This window comes from Liolophura sinensis, chromosome 10, assembly GCF_032854445.1.
Source record: "Liolophura sinensis isolate JHLJ2023 chromosome 10, CUHK_Ljap_v2, whole genome shotgun sequence".
NCBI lineage: Eukaryota > Metazoa > Mollusca > Polyplacophora > Chitonida > Chitonidae > Liolophura > Liolophura sinensis.
The window spans coordinates 9,881,337-9,903,312 of NC_088304.1; the positions used below are offsets into that span (position 1 = coordinate 9,881,337).

Consider the following 21,976-nt stretch of genomic DNA (forward strand, 5'->3'; position numbering starts at 1 on the left):
TCTGTGTAAATCTGAGGGACACTATTCTGTATTTTCACAATACATAAGTTACTTCGCCTCCAAAGAGTTACCTCCCTTGTCAGTAGGTACATGCCCTCTTATTTCAGTACTAAAGCAAATGGGACTATAGCCATTGACTCTATTTCCCAATGCACAGTTCTTAGCAAATTTCACATGAGGGTTAACCACAGTTAATCACTGTGACTGATCAAATTCCATCACAATGCTATTTCCAAATGCTTACAGCAATGGATAATTGAATGGATAGATATAATCAAGGAGGTAAATTCTTGAAAAGGGAAGTAGCCTATGTATTGTGAAAATAACCCATATTACATGTACAGTCCCCAGACATAAATATAATAAGACATAACGAAGCATCACTAATGCCGAGTCGACCAAATGAAACGTGTTCCATGAAGAACAGCAGAATAAACCTTTACTGTGGAAAGACGGTTGGTTTGTCTGATGTTCCATACACATATGCACGCACATCAAGGTTGTTAGCGATGCAATCTACAGAGCGGTACAACAAAAGCAATGTCACATGGCAAGGCAGTCATGTTCTGGATCGACACAAAATTGGTACATAATTAGCCGACGTTATTTCAATGGAGAGAGTTCAAACCTGCCACCTGACAAGAGACTGTTCTAGTTGTTGTAGACTGATACATTGCCACAAATGGTTCGAGCTTTGGTGGTGATTTTTTTTTAATATTTTATTTTTATTTTGAAGAATTTTCTTGATGCTGGCATTTTCTATCCAGCCACACATTGGACATACACTCCCGCCTCGAGAAAACTTACTGTTTCAGGTTTGAAAATCTGATCCAGGGCAGTGGCACGGAAAGGGTTGTATGGATGTTTGTGGCTTTGAAGTCTGATCCATGCCAGTGGCATGGCACAGGTTGTATGGCATTTTCTCACATGCCTTAGTGACCCAAATAAATTAACTTGATTATTCTTTCCATTCGTAACATGGGCAACTGGTTCTAAAAAGTCACCACCATTGTAGAGGGTTCAAAAAAATGACCACTTCTTTTAAGAAAATGTTTGTTCTTAAATGTCTCCATTCTCCAATTCTCCACTCTACTGTTACCTTGGTCAACCCTGTGAGTTGTCTCCCCTTGTGACCCAGGAACTCAATCGTCATCATCTGAGAGTGTTTCATACTGTGAGGAGAGCAGTGGGGCAGGTTCTGGGTCACGGGATGTGAAGGTGTGACTGGATACAGCTGGTTGTCCAGGGCCAAACCCCGCACTGCTCGACGGGTGTGAGGAGGGGCGGGAGGAGAAAGGCGACCGCTGGATGTCCGAGCTCGACTGGGCGTGGCTACTGGTGCTGATCTCTGACACTCCAAAAGAAGGGTCAAGTGTTCGTGAGGTGCGGGGACGTTGAGATGTAGAGACCAAGCCGGCGTCAGAGCTCTTGCTCTGCGACACAGTTTCTGCACTATCAGGTGACACTGAATCCTGGTCAGCTGTTCTGGCTCTGGATGATCGGCTGGTCACAGGGGAAGTAACTGTGGAGCTTGTAGAGCTGTCGATCTTGTCTGACTCATCGATGACCATTCTGTCTGAGTGGGTAGAATCGATGGACATGTTTGAACTGTCATCCAGGTCTCGCTCCTTAGCGGCTTGGACAGAAGAGCTGGGCCTGCCACTGGCGTCACCTGGAGGTGCAGCATCACCAGACGAACTCTCGGCCACGTTCACCACTTTGTGCACTAGATGTGCTCCACGACTTGTCTCCCCATACTCGCTTCCCTGCATGTCATCCTTGCTCAGCGAGGTCACACGATTATCGCCGTCCCCAGACCCCTGTGGCTGAGAGTCATCAGAACTCTCCACCATATTGAGCGATGTCGGAGCTTTCTGCACCGCTCCTCGACTGTCTGAGCTGTCCACAACATTTCTGCGCGGGCTGCGTGTGGTGCTAGACAGCGCCATGTAGCTGCTTGGTGGTTTCTTCACAGGCTCATCCTCGGGACTGTCGGGGAAGTCATACTCTGAACGAGGACCTTTCTTGGTTGAGCTTGTCGGGGACGCTTTGCGTACTTCCAATCCGCCTGAGACGGGAGGACGGATGTTGGACGAGACCACAGATGTTTTCTTCTGGGAGATGAGGCGCTTCTTCATTGGGCCCCCTCCCATGGTGGTGCTGGGCTGGGCAGCTGACAGGCTGTGGGTGGAGGACTGGGCAGATGCCACCCCTCCCGTGCTGGATTCTGGCTGATCCCCCATGGGCATTGTGGAGGCAGGGGACATGCGTCTCATGGTAGAGGGGCTTGTCTTCCAACTACCAGCCTCATCCTGATCTGGTTCCGTCACAGGTTGCGTGGAACTAGAAGATGCTGGGAGCACCTCGCTGCCTCCAGCTGGCTTAGGAGACGAAGAACTTTGAGTTGGCAAGGCTCCACTCAAACCTGGCTCAAACTGAGACCTGGAGGCATCAGTCATTCCTCCCTTGCCAGGAAGTTTGCCGTCAGCAGTCCCGTGAGATGAGGGATTATGGACTTGCTCACCACTGCTAACACTAACTTTCGGTGTGTCTCTTTCTGTAACATCTGTCCCTGCAACGTCCCTCTCGTTGTGGGACTTAATCAGACTGTGGAGTCTTGCTGGATCTTTCTCGCTGTGACCAGAAATCAGAACCTTGTCTGTGGGTGGACGAGGCGAGTCTCTCCCTGGGTGATGTCCCCTGGCCTCTAACTCCCCATGCCCTCTTCCTGCTTCCTGAACACCATGCACCCTTGGAGAGTCCCTGCCGGTGAGCATTCTGGGCGAGTCCCGTCCACCGCTATGCATTCTCGATTCCCTCTCCCGCTCACCGTGTACCCGGGGTGAATCTCGACCAGTGATTACCCGAGGCGAGTCTCTCCCGCTGTGTGCCACTCTAGGAGAATCCCTGCCAGTTGTGTGTACCCTGGCCAGCTCCCTGTCCCCATGTGAACTCACAACATCACGCTCACCTGGCACACGTCCCCCATCCTGCTCCCCTATCCCTTTGGTCTGGTCGTGCTCCCCTTGTGCACGATTCGCGCCGTGCCCTCTGCCCACATCCCACTCCCCACTGGGTGTGTCCCGAAGTCCCTCTGCGATCTTACTATGGATGAGGTCAAGTGGTGTCATAGGCTTCACCTGGGCTGAGGCCTCATTGGCCGAGCTGACATCAGCTGGGGAGGAGGGGGCGTGACCTCCGCTGCTGTCTGCCTGGAATCCTAGTTAACATAAACCAAACCACAAAGTTAGGTAAATCAACTGACAGAATGCTGAATATCATGATGACAAATCAACTGACAGAATGTACAATATCAAGACAAACCGACAGAATATCATGATAACAGACCAACTGACAGAAAGTAGAATATCATGATGGCAAACCAACTGAGAGAATACCATGATAACAAACCAACTGCAGAATAAGATAAACTAATGACTGACTACAGTATACAAGGAAGACCAGCCGACAGACTACAGAACCAACTGTTTTCTACTGACAATTACATAAACAAAGGTTAAAGTAGTTACAGAAAAAAACAACAAATGGTATAGCCTCAATGCAAACACTGTCCAAAAGGTGAGATACAAAAAGGAGATGTTAGAAGTTCATGGAACCACATGCGCAATGGCGTAATATTAGCCCATTTGGATGCCTTAGTTTGCAAGGCCTAGTGCAATCTGTACAGTAAGTGAATTATCCAATGCACAGCTTTTTGTCATTCACATCGCAGTAAAACATGTATTAACCATTTATTATGCCGTACTTATCATGATTATTTTTAAGCCTGAAATGAAATCATCACAATGTCACACTTCTAAATGAACAGGACAATCAGCCATGATTTCTCCTTTTATAATCAGTCAAGTGGGAGAGGCATCAAGTATTTCTTATTATAGTTCAATAACTTCAAATTACACATAGTACACGCTATTAACAATTTCCAAATCGGTTATATATATTTTTCTGATAGGTTTAACATTTTTTTTTTCTCTCTCTTTTTTTTTCTTGATGTAAAAACACTTCCCTATCCCTCAGTCTTAAAGTTCTACATTTGTTATCTTTTCCTTTAATTGGAGGAACAAAGCACAAGTAATACAAGCCCCAAGTAGAGGAAACAAGCAGAGTACAGGACATATGTTCACCAAACAAAGATTCTGCAGAAGTTCAACCACACCAAATGATGTAGAATCACAATTTACGAGACTGATTGTACAAAAAATGAAACTCAGGTAGGAAAGCAAAATAGTTTTTCAGCAAAGGAATTTTCTCTGAATATACTTATTTCTGACAACTTTAATGCTTGTTTTTTTTCATCCAATTAACAGACAAATAAGATGCAACACTATGTTGGTTATACAAAAATAATAAACTTAATGACGGGCAAACCAGTTACATGAATTAGACACTCAGACTAGATGATTTACACTAGTTATGTAGGAGGTATAAGTTCTGCTAAATCTTCTGTGTGTAATCATATTGATGTTCATGTAATCATGACTGGTGTGTAATCATGGACTGGTGTGTAATCATGGACTGGCGAGTAAACATATACTGGCATGTAATCATGGACTGGCGTGTAATCATGGACTGGCATGTAATCATGGACAGGCATGTAATCATGGACTGGTGTGTAATCATGGACCAGCATGTAATCATGGACTGTCATGTAATCATTGACTGGTGTGTAATCATGAACTGGTGTGTAATCATGGACCGTGTAATCATGGACTGGCGAGTAAACGTGGACTGGCGTGTAATCATGGACAGGCATGTAATCATGGAATGGTGTGTAATCATGGACCGGAATGTAATCATGGACTTGCGTGTAATCATGGACTGGTGTGTAATCATGGACTGGTGTGTAATCATGGACCAGCATGTAATTCTGGACCGGCATGTAATCATGGACTGGCGAGTAATCATGGACTGGCATGTAATCAAGGACTGGCATGTAATCATGGACCGGCATGTAATCATGGACTGGTGTGTAATCATGGACTAGCCTGTAATCATGGACTGTCATGTAATTATGGACTGTCATGTAATCATGGACTGAGCATGTAACCATGAGCTGGCATGTGTAATCATGGATTGACATGTAATTTTAGACTGGGATGTAATCACAGACTGGCATAAAATCATGAACTGGCATGTAAGCACAGATTGACTAGTAATAATGGACTGGCATCTAATAATAGACTGATGTAATCATAGATCGGCATGTTATCGGACTGGCACGTAATTATAGACTGGCGTGTAATTATGGAACATCATGTAATAATGAACTGTCATGGAATAATGAACTGTCATGTAATAATAAAATGTCATGTAATCATGGACCAGCATGTAATCATGGACCAGCATGTAATCATGGACCAGCATGTAACCATGGACTGACATATAATCATGTACTTGTTAATATAGACTGACGTTCTCACTGCCTGGCATGTTATCATGGACCAGCATGAAATTATAGACTGGCATGTTATCACAGACTGGCATGTACATGTAATTATAGACTGGCATATTATCACAGACTGGCATGTAATCATGGATTGACTTGTAATTATGGACTGGCATGTAACTATGCAAAACAACTGTGTGACAAAGATTTTCAAAAACTAAAACGCAGAAAGACACAGAAAGACAGAATTTTTACAATTTAAAAAAAATAATAATAATCTAATATATGCAAGAAAGAATACAGTAATGTAATATCTTCAGACCAGGAAAGACCTATAATTTTCTTTATAAAGTCCTGTTCAAATATCTTTTGTTTTAAACAAAGCATAAACTATTACAAATGTGAGACTGCACTAAATTATTTTCTACATTTTAGTATCACCTTTTCAACCGCAGAAACCAATAATATTTCATCACTGATGTTCTTGTTAATTTGTATATATTTACGTGGTTAGTACGGCAAACTATCAGGAAATCAGGAGTTTTAATGGTTTTGACTCCTGTAAGATCAGGAGGTATTCCAGGAATGTACTAATTTGGAATTTAATAACTTTGCACTATTTATGGCCGGAATCACAACATTTATGATGAACTAAGTATGATTCATTTGTTTATTTATTTATTTGATTGGTGTTTTTCGCCGTACTTAAGAATATTTCACTTATATGACGGCGGCCAGCATTATGGTTGGAGGAAACCGGGCAGAGCCCGGGAGAGACCCACGACCATCCGTAGGTTGCTGGCAGACCAAAGTATGAAGTTCCCAGGCTGTATAAGGAGGCATTACTCTCTACCGTGTCCTTGGGTTAACTGATCAGTGTTTGTGAGGGTGTTGATTTGCTCATCTGACCTGGTCGAGAGCGGGTTGACAGAAGAGAGGAGATTTGCTGGTGTGACGCGGCCAGGCTGGAGTGCTGGGATAGGCGTGTCCTAGGGGATCGTGGTGGAGAGATCTTAGCAGCCTGGGCCTCGCTGTTAGTGCTGCACCCTGCCAACATTATAAACAGTGCACCCACATTGAAAACAGACACTCGCTCGCACACACACACACAGACGGACAGACAGAAACGCTCACAGAAACAGACACGTTCACAGATGCAGACACACACAGACACAGTATCCACCACCATTTTATCAGCATGTGCAAGTTACACTAAACAAGTCAAAACTGTGTAAATAAATCTTTTATTTTTTTTACCATTACCAGATGTTTAATTTGTTATTAATAATAATGATTACCCATGCACAATCTAATTTGCTAATAAAAAGCATAACCCCACCCATAACACATTAACCCTTAATCCCGTTTTAATTATCATTCACAAAATTCACACAGATCAATGAATCAAGATGACTTAACAGGTCAATTTCAGAGTGGCTATAAAGACAGTTAACTCCCCTGCCTATCTGGCATATCTCTGCTTGCTTTATCAGTATCATTCTGAATCTGGTACTGAAGCCTTTTAAGTTGTGATGCTGGTTTTCTTCATCCACTTTTGTGGATTTAAGGGAAAACGTGTACAAATAGAAATACCGAACAAAGAAACACACACTTTTCCTGTACCAATGTGAGAAAGTCTTTCAACCTGGGGCAAGTTTCAAAAGGTGCATATACCATCATGCTTGGTATGGGACCCAGGTCATTTACTAATTATGTTAAAGAGGTTGGCTTGGAAAGGGACATAATCCAGCAACATTGTCACATACATGTTTATCCTCTATACCCTTTCTGAGAATATAACTGTTAAGTCTGACTTGATCATAACGTAGATTGTATAACAAAGTCTTGTAAAGCATCAAGTAAAACATCCCACCAGAGGCCAATAGGTATATGATCAGGTGCAATAGGAGAAATGAACCGCTGAAACAAGGGAATAAAGATTTACTACTAAACAATACATAAACTATCATATTTACACCTGGACTTTGATGTCTGGAGGGAGGGGCGGGAGAATTATGACTACATCAAAAATCATCCTCCAATGATAGCCTTTCTAATATGTAGTTTCCAAAATGCTTTACACAGCTGACAACAAGACACAGAGAACTTTGCATACCTGAAAATTGTTAACTTGCAATCTCATTACATCGCCAGGTTAGACCCCATTACCTCCAAGCTAGACAACCCTAATTTATCTCCCCAGTTCAACAGCCCCATTATATTCCTCACAGCTAGATAACCCTAATTTTTCTCCCCAGTTGGACAGCCCCATTATATTCCCCCCAGCAAGATAACCCTAATTTTTCTCCCCAGTTGGACAGCCCCATTATATTCCCCAAAGCAAAATAACCCTAATTTTTCTCCCCAGTTGAACAGCCCCATTATATTCCCCCCAGCAAGACAACCCTCATTTATTCCTTCCTCTGGTCTAGTTCAGCAAACCTATAATACCCCCCGCCCTTCCCAGATGGAAACTACTGTACCTCCCCCACTACCCCCCCCCCCCACACCACCACCAAATGAATGTCCTTACTTTCTCTTAGTAAGGCAGCGTAACTGATGTGAAAAATCCATACCTATGCTCTGCTGGGTGGTGGCAGGCACCCATGGGGGCGACAGATTGCTAGAGTCACTTGTTTTCAGGTATACACATACAAATACAATTCCAGAGCCATAGTGTAAGTCTGAAAATTTAGGCTAAATTCTGTCATATTATTTCCACTGAGTGCTGAAAAAAAATCCTTAAAAAAAAACATGTTAATCTAACACAGTACATTTAAAGCCCCATTGATAATCAGACTTGATTTGCTGAGGGTGAGGGGAGTAGGACGGGCAATGCTTAAACAAACTTTCACTATGCTCTGTTTAAAACCCATTCAAACACATTGTCAGACTTTAACACACAACACCAACACATACACAAACCAATCACTAGTTGCAAGGTTTTTTTTTTATCCTCATTGTTTTCATGAATGTTCTTGTGACATTATAGAGGAATAAACGTGTTCATCCACTCTGTTTTTTAATCTGTGAATTTATTATCCTGCCAAAAGTGGGATGTTGATGTCGTGCAAGCAGGCCACCAATGAACTGAATGGTCCATGCTAAATAGATATCCAAAATTTGACAGACCAACTGACAGACCACAATACTTGATTATCTGTAGATGGAATGAATTAATCATTACACGAAGGTGACTTTGGCTTTATTTCTGACGACTGGTCAAACAGCTATGCTTAATACTTTTATACATGATCATAAATTTGCAGCTATGTCATAGCTGCTCTGAGCCAATCATCAGCACACTCTTTGATCATGTGACTTGATTATTAGGGGTGAAAAAGCAAATTTAACCCAGGTGAGATAGGCATTGCAGAAGATTTTAGCATAACAAAATGAAAAATATAGATTTCAGGTAAGAATTTCTTTATGGTAAAGCAGTCGGAATGTGTCTAGTCTTCAAACATGATAGTTACAGTGTCACAGTACCTTAAATTTCAGGAATCGCCAAACACCAGCATTCCACACATGTAACTCAATCTTATTTTATAGGTTTGTACAGGTTACCATTAAATCCCATAAGAACAAATCCAGATTAGGCAACTTTTTTAAAAAATCTGTGGACAACTTTCAGGATTATTTACAAGTATTATTATGTCACATGACATTCCAAGCAACTACTGATTGGCCAGTACAAATTTTCACACGTGCACAACCCCCTACAACCAAGACAACACTGAGACTGTACAGGATGTCCAGTGGGCTGAGGCAGTTTGTCTCCATGACAACTGGCTCCTCCCACAGCTGTCACCCCACCAATCCTGTACATGTACATACATACATGGGTGTCCCACTGGTGCCGTTCTCTCTCTCCTTACCATGACTCATCAATTCTACACAACCTCTGTACAAAACACTCAAAATCTGTTTTTTGTCAAATATTCTTATTTGTTTTTTCTAAATTTATTTTTTTTTTATTTTCACATACAGTGACCAGACCCAACAAATTTTATTACAGTTATAAAAAAGCTATAAAAACAATACGAAGTGTTGCTATAGCAAACGGAGCAAACATGTTACTATAGTGGCACGAGGCTTGGTAGAATTGATCTGTCTCAGATCTTAGTGTGTTAAAGGGAAAAAATCGGGTCAATTTTTTCAAGTGAACCAATCAGAGAAGAGTTGATATAGGGAGCACCGACTACCACAAAAACTGCAGGTACATGTACCTGAAGGCGATATCGGTTCAATATTCATCGTGCCTACGTGAGGGGACTTGCTCTGGTCCGGGGGAGCCCAGGCCCGCTCGCTGGGCTCCAGACTGTTGTCGTGGGTGGAGGACTTGGGCGCGTCCCGGCTGTCCTGGGTAGCCGAGGGCATCTGTCCACTTTCTGTTACCAGCGAGGACATGACCGGAAGCTGGTTGTCTGTGTCCTGCTCACAACAATCACAAACACACATTTTTTGTCTACATTTGTGTGACAGGCTTTCTTTCCTATTTTGTTAAATTTGTAAAATAACGTGTAAAAACTGGCAGGATTTCCTAAAAATTTGCAAATTTTACAACTCTGAATTTCGGACTTGCGTTTATCTGATAACATGTCACATTTATTTCACTTGTGATACATGTTCATTTGGAACTGTATTTAACTTACATCATTAATCATACAGCATTCTGAGCCTTTGCACAAATAGTTTTGTGTAAAAATCCAATTGAAGCAAAGTGACAAAAGCCCGTATTTCATACGTTACTTGTCACAGTTTGCCGACTATCACACTGTCATGCTGCTCTGGTTTTACTCTTTCTGCAGTAGTCTTTCATTATATTCATTACTTATTTACTTAAGGCCTTTGAACAATCAAAGTTTAATGAATATCCTGGGTGGGGGGAATTGGAGTGCCTGGTAGAATAAACCACCCACATTTGACTAGTAAGGCCTTTGAACAATCAAAGTTTAATGAATATCCTGGGTGGGGGGAATTGGAGTGCCTGGTAGAATAAACCACCCACGTTTGACTAGTAAGGCCTTTGAACAATCAAAGTTTAATGAATATCCTGGGTGGGGGGAATTAGAGTGCCTGGTAGAATAAACCACCCACATTTGACTAGTAAGGCCTTTGAACAATCAAAGTTTAATGAATATCCTGGGTGGGGGGAATTGGAGTGCCTGGTAGAATAAACCACCCACATTTGACTAGTAAGGCCTTTGAACAATTAAAGTTTAATGAATAGCCTGGGTGGGGGGAATTGGAGTGCCTGGTAGAATAAACCACCCACGTTAGACTAGTAACTCCTTATCTTTTCCTTTCAGATAAACTAACCAAGACAAGAACTGACCTGTAAAAGGGCTCTCTTCAGCTTCCAGTTGTTGTATGAGGGAGCAGCGGGGGTGGACTGGGCTCCCGTGGAGTAGCTGCGGGGACGCGAGGAATCCAAGACACGACCCCCAGTGAACTGCTCATGGGAATGAGGCTGACCCATGGGGGGTGAGGTGCTGTGACACAAACTAGACGTCTCCGGCACAGTCAGAGATGATGATGAGGTGGCCATTGCGGCCGCGGCGGCCGCTGCAGCAGCTGCTGCGGCTGTTAAAAACAGAGAGAGAATGGGGTCACCGCATACATGTATATATATATATATCATTTCACCTAAAGTTCAGAATTTGACAAGTGACCCATTTTGCTTGATTCAGCCTGATTCATTTGCCTTACAGTGCCAAAATATTTTTTTGTAAAGCTTGTTTTATTTCTTTTCAGAAAAAAAATAAACATTGGCAACAAAAGTGTTATTTAAAGGCCTTGAAGTGCTTCTAAACAAATTTGAAAATGCGAAATGCAGCAGTTTTAAATATATGAAAAAATATAATTTTGGATAATCAGCTCTAATCAACAGTCTATGACCTACTGTCTTGCAGAATTGGGCCTTACTTCATACAAAAGCATGAACTGGAACTTATCAGCTCAATAAAGACTCTTTTCATTTGGGCTGGAATAGGTTTTTTTTTCTTCTTTAGCTTATTCAAGTTTTTCACAACAATGCAGGGCATAATCTCCGAAGTTTCCATTCAAAAAGTCCAAAACGTCCAAGAACATTTTACAAGATTTTCTGTCTTATTTCTTATCCCAATACGTACCATTATATATGTGCTAGATTTAAATTAAACAACAGATTTCTTTTCCAATTAATAGCTTTTTGAGGTTTTCGTTTCCTCTAAAAATGGTGTTGCATGTTCTACATTTACAACATTTGACAGTCATAGGGTGCCTTCCAAATTAATAAGATTATCCCCTACCGTGAACGGGTTACATATAACAACTCACCAGCACTGGCCTTGGCACCATTAGTGGCATTGAGCTGACTGAGAAGAGAGCAATTAAGTCCCAGGCGCTTTTTGCTGTAGTCCTCAGTAATAATGGCATCAATGTGTTCCCCCAAGGTAATGGTGCGCGCGTTGATGCTTGCCTGAGACGACACAGAGATGTTGCTGTTGTCAGACTCCGGGCTGCCTGTGTCTTTGAGGTGCTCCTTAATGATGGTGGGTGGTGGAGGCCCAGGATGACCTTGGGGGCCTGGAGATTGACCTACGGATCCAAGAGGGACCACAGCTGCTGTGGAATCCGACTCCATCTTGTGCATTCCGCTGCTGCCACCACCGCTGATATTAATGCTGCCCTTAGAAGCTGTTTCCTCTGTGTACTTGGAGCAGATGACCTTGCGACCACGGTGTGGTTGGGTTTGGCTTGCGTGTGCCTCTCCTGATCCGCTGCTCATGCTGGTGCTGACAACGGGGTTAGGGCTGGCTATCCTGTGATCGGCAGAGGAACTCACTGTGGCCACACGACTGTTGCAGTGATCCGATGGCTCCGATTCTTTCTCCATGGACTTGTTGATCTGATTCTGTATGATGACGTCGATGAGTGTTGCTGCAGTCACTGCCTTCTGCTTGGGGTCATAAGACAGCATCTGCGTGCCTGGCGGTGGATCCTTCTCAAAGGCCGATGACAAAATGGCAGCAGCACCTTGGCTGTGCCTGTCACTGGTCTGCTCTGTTGAGGATGGAGTGAACTGTTTCACATACTCCCGATCTGTGCGAAAATTATTCTCTGGGGTCTTAGCCTTGGGGCGCTCCCCGTACTGTCCTTCGTTTGTCCTGGGAGAATTGGGCATGACACGCAGTCTCTCTTGGTCCATCACCCAGTTGCTGGTGCCGTGGGCGCGACTCTCTGCTGTAGACATCTGCATCCTGGGATCAAACCCCTGGCTGGGCCTGGGTCGGTCCTGGTACTGTGACTCACCGTGGTTTGGATGCTTCCCTTCATACATCCTCTGTCGGTACTCTCCTTGCCTGTTGGCATACTGGTCAGCCATGCGCCGTTCCATCTCTATGCGTGAGCGTTCCTGGTCTCGCTGCTCATACTTAACACGCTCCTGGTGCCAATGGTGGTGGCGACGCTCAGCCTCTGCTTGGCTTATACGAGGCCCTGGGGATATTCGTGCCCCATGACCCATGTCTCCGGGGACAGCCAGCGAGTTGGCGTTTGCAGCTGCGTTGACCAAAGCCTCCAGGCCCTCTTTTCCCCCTTGATTCACCATCTTGGTCTGCATGGTGGTACTATCTGGGACAGGGGACAGGTGGTGGTCTGGCTTAGGATGGCCTTGGGGGTCGCCCTTAGGGCTGGGTCGGCCTGTCCCCAGGGTAATGCTGGGCCTGCCCTGCTGCGTGCTGTAGTGGGGGTGGCCCTGGTCCATGGGCATGGCTGGGCTGTGATGGGGACTGATTTGAGAATGGGATGGATTCCCTGTTGGCCATGGAGCGGCTAAGGGCTGCAAGTTACCTTTGTCCTCTCGAGGGGATGGGGCGCCTCCTGGAGGCATAGGAGAAGATCTTTGCGCCCCTCGCTCTGATCCCGGCCCCCCTACTTGAGCCGGGTGCTGAAGGTACATAATGCCACCTTGGGGCGCTTGTACTCCATAGTGGACCATTCCAGCATGAGGCATTCGAGGGTCAATCATGGCCTGATAGCGGGGTGACATCTCTCGCCCTCTGGGGGAGGATCGCCCTTCCTTTTCAGGTGCGGTCTGGCGACTACGTTGACGATCAGCTTGGTGCATCTGCTGGGCAGTGAGGAAGTCATTAATGATGGTGGCACGAGTGCTGTACCCACTCTGCTCAGCGTACGGGTAGGGCATCTGAGGGTAGTAGTGCCCTGTTGCCCCAGGGGGCTTGTACACCTGCTCATACACAACCTGGTGAGAAAAACATATCACAGATCTAGTAAAGTTTGACATACTTACATGTATTTATTCAAGCAGGGCTCAACACTGTACTCAAGAACATTTCACCGATACCACAGAGGACAATTTCGTGGGTGTAAGAAAATCGAAATTACCACTATCTGTCAAATAGCATAGAACCTTTACGCTGTAGTGAAACCAGGGGGCTACTTATTATTTGTCCAGAATTTGTCATTTTCAAATAATTCAAAATGTCATACATTCCACGGGCCAGACATAACTTAACATCCCCACATGCTAGGGCAGACGTTTCTACCCCTAGTGAATGTAATGTGGACAAACACTCATGTTTACGTGTACAAAATTGTGTGACAACAATGAGGCAGATATATTTTCGACCCTTCTTAAAAATCACTTTAAAAAAAAAAAAAAATGCAAGAAAGTTTTAATTACGGTAACCTCTTACTTGTGTCACTAAAACAGAGATGTCAGGAATTTCAATGAAAGGTGCCGAGTTGTCCCAGAGGGAAACAAAGGACATGTTTGGTGTGATAGCTTGGGTCATTAAGACGAAAATTTCGCGAGTTCTACTTCAAGATAATGAGGTTATTAAGGATTTAGCGTGTTTAGCTGGTGTATAATCTTTGATGTGTGCTGTATATTTTCAGTTATCAGACTTTTTTTTGACCGTTTGCTTATTGCGCTGTAAAATTGCACTTTGTTCAGATTCGAACACGTTACATATATGGATACCCTAAAATATTTGTGACAGGAGTAATCTTGAATTCATTGAGTTTGACAGACACTTTAGACCGAGGATCTGTACTGATCATGTGACGATGTGGATTTTCCACTTGCGACGCTGTAATTCTGAGGATTAAAAGAAGCTTGCTCATGAATTTAAAACTGCAAGTGACTTGTTGCTTTTACATCCGCTTTCTCCATGCACATCACCACCAGGCATTTAATTGCCAGCTATTTTTCTGGGAAAAGCATGCTCAACGACAAGGGTTGACATAAAAAGATGGAATAAACAGCTCACCATTCGAAAACCCTTTGCGCCCTACATTTAAGCTATATTAATTTGCAAGTTGGGGGTTTCCTATTAAATCCTCGCTGTAATGTGAAAGCTAAAATAGTGGATGTCATACTAAACACGGACTTTGGATTTTAGTTTCTTCTGTGTATGGCGTCTAAGCATATTTTATACCTTTTTTGGCTTAAGGTAGTATTTTCTACATGTTTGGCGTACAAAAGCAGGTCTGCTAGGGGTACAGTGCATTTCTTGTGCCTAAATCTTAAGTGGCATCGTAATAAGAAAGTACTGGAAACTCATAATCACAAACCTAAACAACAAACACAAAAATCAAATAAGTATCATGATCATACCTGTGTTGGCATGCCTGGCCGTATAGCCGCACTCTCGTAAATTATGTTGCCGCGGGCAACCCCCTGGGGTTCATACATGCGGGGGTCCTGTCCATGCGGAACACCACGCCCTGCTCCAGGCTGGACACCCTCTCGGGGGACAGGTGTGCCACGAGTGATGGATCCCTCCATGCGGTTCTGGGGCGGGGTGGGCTGCCTATGACTGGGTACTGGTGGACCCTGCGAACTGTTGGAGGATGGCAGACTAACTGGTGTGCCCTGGGTGATTGAGCCGGCCTGTGGGTGGGGGCCGCTGACCGGTGGAGATTTGGCGAGCTTGTGAGGTAGCCGGGAGTTGATGAGCGGTGGCGGAGGCCCCGGGCGTCCCCGAAAGTCCGGGTGCGGAGGGGGCACTACCGGGGATTTCACGCGCGAGTCAGAACCACCTTGACCCACACGGCCCATCTTCATGGCTGACCCTGATGACCCCTGATGGGCATCATGCATCTGACCTGGGTGAGGATGGTGGGAGTGGGCAGGGGGAGGTAAACCCATGGTTTTGCGTGGGTCCTCTGCGTGATGGTACACCTTTTGCTGGCCGGGGCTCTCAAAGTCCCTGGGATCACCCTTGTAACCATGTATGGAGCGGTCAAGCCCCCGCTGTGACAGGTCCTGGACTTTATAGTCCCTGCCCATGGGCATCTCTCGCTCCGGGGGTCGTGCACCCATGTATTGGGGTGCTCCAGAGTGATGCCCTTGCTCTCGTTTGTCCAGGCGAAGGTCTTGAGGAGCATGGGTGGTGGTTGCGAGGCCTGGCTGATGGGGTGGGTAACCAGACTCCATGCCCGATGATCCTGAGGTAAAACAAATAAGACATGACACTGGGATGAAAAAGATGCAACTACTGCAAATGAACTAAAATCTCACCCATGACTAATTTGCACTTTTAGCCTCATTCTGAGAGTTCCATGGATCTAAGGAAGATGTTTTGAAATATGTTTGGAATGTAGGATGGTTTCGCACTAGAAAAATGTATGTTTCAGCACTATAAGTAATATTTTATGATATTTATTTGCTTCTGAAATGGCATCGTTTTCCACGAAATATTAGGCCATTTACCGGCCATTTATTCACTTATTCCTTTGGTGTTTTATGCCGAAATCAAGAATATTTCACTTATACAAGGGCTGGCCAGCATTATAGTGAGAGGAAAAAAAAAAAAAAAAAAAAAAAAAAGAGTCCTGACTTAGGAGACCATCCTAAGTCAGAATTGAGCTGAATCTCTGAAATGTTTATGATAGAGCAAAAAAACTTTCATCTTTTATAGAGAAGAACAAATGTGAGCCAACATTTGAAACGAGAAAATAGCCCATAAAGCCATGCTTAAAATTCAAATATTTAAATGCATTTAACCTTACTCAAGAAAGCTTTAAAACACACGTGAACATATTTTTCAATACAGTTTATAGACTTGATTAGACAATTCTGTATGCATGCAGAGTGAATATAAAATCCGTATTACACTTCTCTGTTCAAACTTAAAGACATTTGTGTGGAAGTGTGAATTCTACATCTCAAGTACCAGCCTGGGAATAAGCAGCAGGACATAATGAATATAAAAACTGTATCACTTTATTTCTCTGTTCAAATTTGAAGGCATTAATGTGAAAGTATGAATTCTACATATCTATATACCTAAAGTGCAAGCCTGGAAACAACGCCACTGTTCTGAACCAAATAGTAGTTTGTCAGAGGCCAACTGTTTTGTACAGAACAACACTGTCATATACATAACATTGTAGCTTTATTAGTCATGTGAATAGCTGCACAATTTGTCATTATGTCCTCTGCCAGTTCCATGTTTCATGTACTGATGCAAAGGATGAAGCTTTAGGTTGTTTTGGTGTAGAAATCCCTACTTACTGCTATTCTTATTCTCAGTCACATCACTCCTCAAGTTGGTTTCAATCGCCTTGTGAATTAAGTCTCTCACACAGGCAGAGCCTCTCTTCTGCTCGCTGCCAGAGTTGTCCGGGTATGGGCTCCGAGGTCGTGTTGTCTGCATGAACAGGTAAGGTGGGTGACCTCCCTTGATTTGTCCGTAATCTGCGGGGTAAGGCATACCACTGCCTGTCAGCCCTACTTCCCCTGGCCCAGGTTGGGAGGTATTGGGGTGATGAACAGCATGGGGTGGGGGCTGGGAGGGGGGTCGGGATGGCAGAGGGTGAGGAGTGCTAGAGCTTCCGTGGTCCACGCTAGAGGGGCGTGGCATAATCTGGTCCCTGCTCAAGGGACGAGAGCCGTTGTAGTATGACGCTTGGGAGACCTTAACATCGAGGTGGCCAGGAGCTGAGGAGGTATGGGAAGTGGGTACAGAGGAAGGGGGCTGTGGGATGCCGTCCCCATGAGAATGTGGACCCTCATCAGCACTCATTGTCGCACTGCTGTCGTTGTCCGGGATGCTGCGCAGGCTCCCCTGTGATGCGCTCAGAGGTTTGTTGGACGCCAGGTTGAGCTGTGGGCCACCTGATGCAGACAGATTGCCCTCCCCTTGTTCTGAACTCTGACCTGGTAACTCCACCTTCACAGCGATCTTCTCATCAGCTACTGATCCAACAGAAAAAACAGTGCACTGAATTAGTCCAGATGACAGTGACAAACTAAAAATCACACAAGATATCATTAAGTTCACCTGTTTGCCCATGTGACTACATCTATGAACTTGGCATGATTCGGGGGGGCTTTATCAAATACTTACCTTAACAAGCTCAGTAGCTGACAGCTCCCCTATTATTGTGTTATTATAAGATAAATTGCCAGTCTCGGTGTGTGCTGACCTCTAAAAAGGGAAAGGCTTTACCAGCCTTACGTGGGAAGGCCTGTCTGCAACCTGCGGATGGTCGTGGATTTCCCCTGGGCTTTGATAAGTTAAGAACTGTTCAAGATATCTTGATAGGCGGAGAGAAAGACATCTAAATGAACAGCCTTTCCATGTTCCCTCACTACTTACAATGTGTGTAACCAGCTGAGTAAATCCATAAAATTGATAAAATCAGAAGGAATGCATGTATGCTGGGTCCTATCGTCGTACTTCACAATTTTTCAGCCATGTGACGTCGGAGAGTCGTTAGGTGCATGCACATACACTATGTCTTCCTGTAGCAGAGTGAATCCGTGCCGCAAAGTGCTGCCACCACTGAACTATCATTTTGAAGATACAGGACACATGACATTCCACCCAGTCACAGGAAACAGGTGAAACAGTCCTGTTTGCTCTAACCTCTCAGTGTTGAATGCCAAGGGAGGCAGCAAGTGGAGCCATTTTTTGAACCAGAAGGATTTGTTCAATGATCTCTCAACTTTGAGGCGGACACTGTATCAAAGAAATGAAGGCAAGTACGCAAGACAAATCCTTTACCATCAGATGGTGGCTCCTGGTTGGCTGGAGAGGGTGCACTGGCCGTATCGGAGTCATCGTCTCCATTGTCTTCATCGCTGGAGGAGACATCTTCTTCTGAGGGAGCAGTGACCGTAGATGCGATGCTCTCCGATATTGATACTGTACGTGAACTTTCTTCACTTTGCTGAGAAGGAGAATGGTAAGGAAAGGATAATTGTACTGCAGGAAAAATAGTAATGCAAGAATAATGAAAATGCAGGACTAATGACAATGTGGATTGTAACAGCTAACATATCCCTTAAAATATTTACAGTCTTGATAGACATTTTATGTCTTACACAAAAAATACTTCAGGGCCAATGTTTATCAAACGTTTTAAGACACACAGCTAAAATTAAAATGTTCTACTCCAGGATGTTTCAAATTTGTACACTGATTCTTCACTGCAAAACAATGTACCAACGACAATTTGGGTTCTTTCCTTTTACGAGTTTGTCTTTTTAAGCACTTGAAATTTATGACTTTAGTCTTAAGTTCCTTGATAAATATGAGGCCAGGGCAGTCAGTTTAATGAGCTGGTTAGTGTAGAGCCTGGAGGAAAATCTAACCTTCACCAAACAATTTAACTACCTGATAAGGGACTGATCTGGATGAACTGTGGCAAAAACAACTCAGACAAATTGTACAGTGATAGCCCTACTGTGCAAATTATTTATTTATTCAGTTGAAATAATGAAAGAGTGCGCGATTCAATTGGATTAGGGTTGCTTTATTTATTTTATTTACTTATTTGATTGGTGTTTTACGCTGTACTCAAGAATATTTCACTTATACGACGGCGGCCAGCATTATGGTAGGAGGAAACCGGGTAGAGCCCGAGGAAAACCCACGACCATCCGCAGGTTGCTGGCAGACCACTGTGGTAATTAATCACAATAAAGGTTAATATTTGGCTTACCTTGTTTTTCTTGTATTCCTGCACAATGGCTTCCAAGTTAAATTTTCGTTTGTAATTAAAATAAAAGTTTTTACACTGTGCCTCAGTTTTAGTTCCGACCATGTTAGAGATGGCTGCCCAATCTCGACCGTAGTCACGTAAACCTGTAGAAAAAAAGGAATTACTCCAAAATGTTTGCCCATGTAGCTGAAAAGCGTACATATAAAATTTTTACCAGTTAAACATATTTTTATTTAAGAAAGCCAATAACATCCACACATTTAAGAGGATAATCTCCCTTGGCCACTATTTCAAGCGTTTTAGCCAAATTTAATTAAAATAATTAAAAGTTCCATATTTCATTATGCTAAGCTTCTCATTACCATTTCAGAGTAAACAGACTTAATTTTTCTTTGAAGGCTTTTGAAGCTAATTTCATCAAATAGTTTGAAGCGAGTGTTTTTTTTTATACTTCTGAAAGTAACAGCTTCATATTTTACTAATTTCACGGACTTCTTTTAATACTCTGAAATTTTTGTTGTTTCCACAAGAGAGGAGAGCTAAAATTCACCTGTACAGCCTGTTGTGAACCCAGCTAAAATTCACCTGTACAGCCTGTTGTGAACCCAGCTAAAATTCACCTGTACAGCCTGTTGTGAACCCAGCTAAAATTCACCTGTACAGCCTGTTGTGAACCCAGCTAAAATTCACCTGTACAGCCTGTTGTGAACCCAGCTAAAATTCACCTGTACAGCCTGTTGTGAGCCCAGCTAAAATTCACCTGTACAGCCTGTTGTGAACCCAGCTAAAATTCACAGCAGAGCCTGCTATGAACCCAGCTAAATTCATCAGTAGAGCCTGTTGTGAACTCGGCCAAAATTCATCACTACAGTCTGTTGTGAACTCAGCCAAAATTCACCAGTAGAGCCTGTTGTGAACCCAGCTAAAATTCATCAGTAGAGCCTGTTGTGAACCCAGCTAAAATTCACAGCAGAGCCTGCTATGAGCCCAGCTAAAATTCATCAGTAGAGCCTGTTGTGAACTCAGCTAAAATTCATCACTAGTCTGTTGTGAACTCAGCCAAAATTCACCAGTAGAGTCTGTTGTGAACCCAGCTAAAATTCACCAGTACAGCCTGTTGTGAATGAAGCCAAAATTCATGAGCTGAGTGTGTTAAGAACTCTGCCTTACCCTGTTTAGCTATGTCCATCTCATCTTCAGTCCAGCGGGAGGTCTCTACAACTTCTGGAAACAGAACATATTCTAATCAACCTTAAGTTTCCAGTTTTGTTTTCATTATGCACAGTTACAATCCCGGGGGGACAGATGCAAAGGTCTCAGAGGGCATACCCAGTCCCATTCTCTGGACTTTGTTCTTAACCTTCAGATTTACATGTTGAAGCTAGTTTTGATTTTTCTCAAAATGTCAACATGTACACAACAAAAGGCGAACATGACAAGAAAATTGTGTCGTACCTTCTAAATATTACTGAGGGTAATTCCAACCTATTTATGAGTACACCCTTATCCATTTCATTCTTACATTCTCATTTACTAGTACCTCCTTAAGTGCTTTTTAAGTTCCCACTAAAACTGGGTTGAAATATTGATTTATTTTATTTATTTGTGTTTTATGCCGTACTCAAATATATTTCACTTCTGCAACAGCGGCCAGCATTATAGTGAGAGGAAAGCTGGTGGAAACCCACACCCATTGTTGGTAGACCTTCCCATGTACGGCTGGAGAGGAAGCCAGCAGGAGCTGGACTTGAACTCACAGAGACCACCTTAAAGAGGCTCCTGTGTCACTGTTGCGCAAAGGCACACTGACCACCTCAATCAAAGAGGCCCCGTGGAAATATTACAATGATATGATAGACATCCTATGAAACAGAGCTAGCACCATGATTCAAAAGGATTCACAAGAACACTATTTAACTCCTACCACTAAAAAGTTCTCAAAAAACATAATCTTCAGTAGTTTCCATAAAATTTTCCTGGTGTTGAATCAGGCAGTTAAGAGGTCAAGTATGTCAATTATACTGTATTGATGTCACCTGCATTTGAGAACAAAGCCTCCAGTTGTGGCCATACATCAGTGATGAGTGAAGCCATGTGACATCACACCAAGCAAAATTGGACAGAAAAGTTGTCGTTTCCATATTTTCCCTACAAACCTCTGAGAGTAGTGAGTTTAATACAGTGTAATTTTTGTACGTTTTAAGAAATTATTTCGCCTTGCTTTTAAGGCACAGATATCTTGACACCGGTGTAACTCTTAAAGTTAGTTTTGAGCAACTGTATGTACCAAGCTTGTTCTTTCAACTCACCTTCATTGTTTTCTGGCACCAGAGGGACGAGGGGCTCATTGGTCTGGGGATTGGTGCCTAGACGACGTGCAATCCGATTAAAACAGGCTGAACAACACTTGGTGATGTCATCTGTGATCTCTAAACAAACACCAAAGTGAACACAAATTTGTACTAGTAGTTCACGTCTCAAACTTTCAAACATGATCATCAATCTACCACATTAATGGTCAATTCCACATCCAATAAATCCAAACTACAGAATCAATATCCAAGTGATATCCTCAAGAATAGCCAAAACTCAACTAGAGCCCAAGGG

At 43.5% G+C, this 21,976-nt stretch overlaps 1 protein-coding gene across 4 annotated transcripts in view; it reads right to left on the bottom strand.

The window, feature by feature from the left end:
- Positions 1-328: 328 nt before the first annotated feature.
- LOC135476745 (nuclear receptor corepressor 1-like) overlaps positions 329-21,976 on the bottom strand; it is a 43,873-nt gene continuing 22,225 nt past the window's right edge. For 2 of the 4 annotated variants that reach the window (XM_064756868.1, XM_064756866.1), the window contains exons 19-29: positions 21,679-21,798; positions 20,540-20,593; positions 19,370-19,512; positions 18,430-18,595; positions 16,935-17,618; positions 15,033-15,865; positions 11,729-13,655; positions 10,746-10,993; positions 9,637-9,841; positions 6,317-6,454; positions 329-3,220 (exon numbers count right to left, since the gene is read on the bottom strand). In XM_064756868.1, coding sequence (XP_064612938.1) covers positions 1,143-3,220; positions 6,317-6,454; positions 9,637-9,841; positions 10,746-10,993; positions 11,729-13,655; positions 15,033-15,865; positions 16,935-17,618; positions 18,430-18,595; positions 19,370-19,512; positions 20,540-20,593; positions 21,679-21,798 — 6,596 coding nt within the window. In that variant the 3' untranslated portion in view covers positions 329-1,142. The remainder of the gene's footprint in view (positions 3,221-6,316; positions 6,455-9,636; positions 9,842-10,745; positions 10,994-11,728; positions 13,656-15,032; positions 15,866-16,934; positions 17,619-18,429; positions 18,596-19,369; positions 19,513-20,539; positions 20,594-21,678; positions 21,799-21,976) is intronic. The other 2 variants (XM_064756867.1, XM_064756869.1) reach the window with 2 other exon arrangements.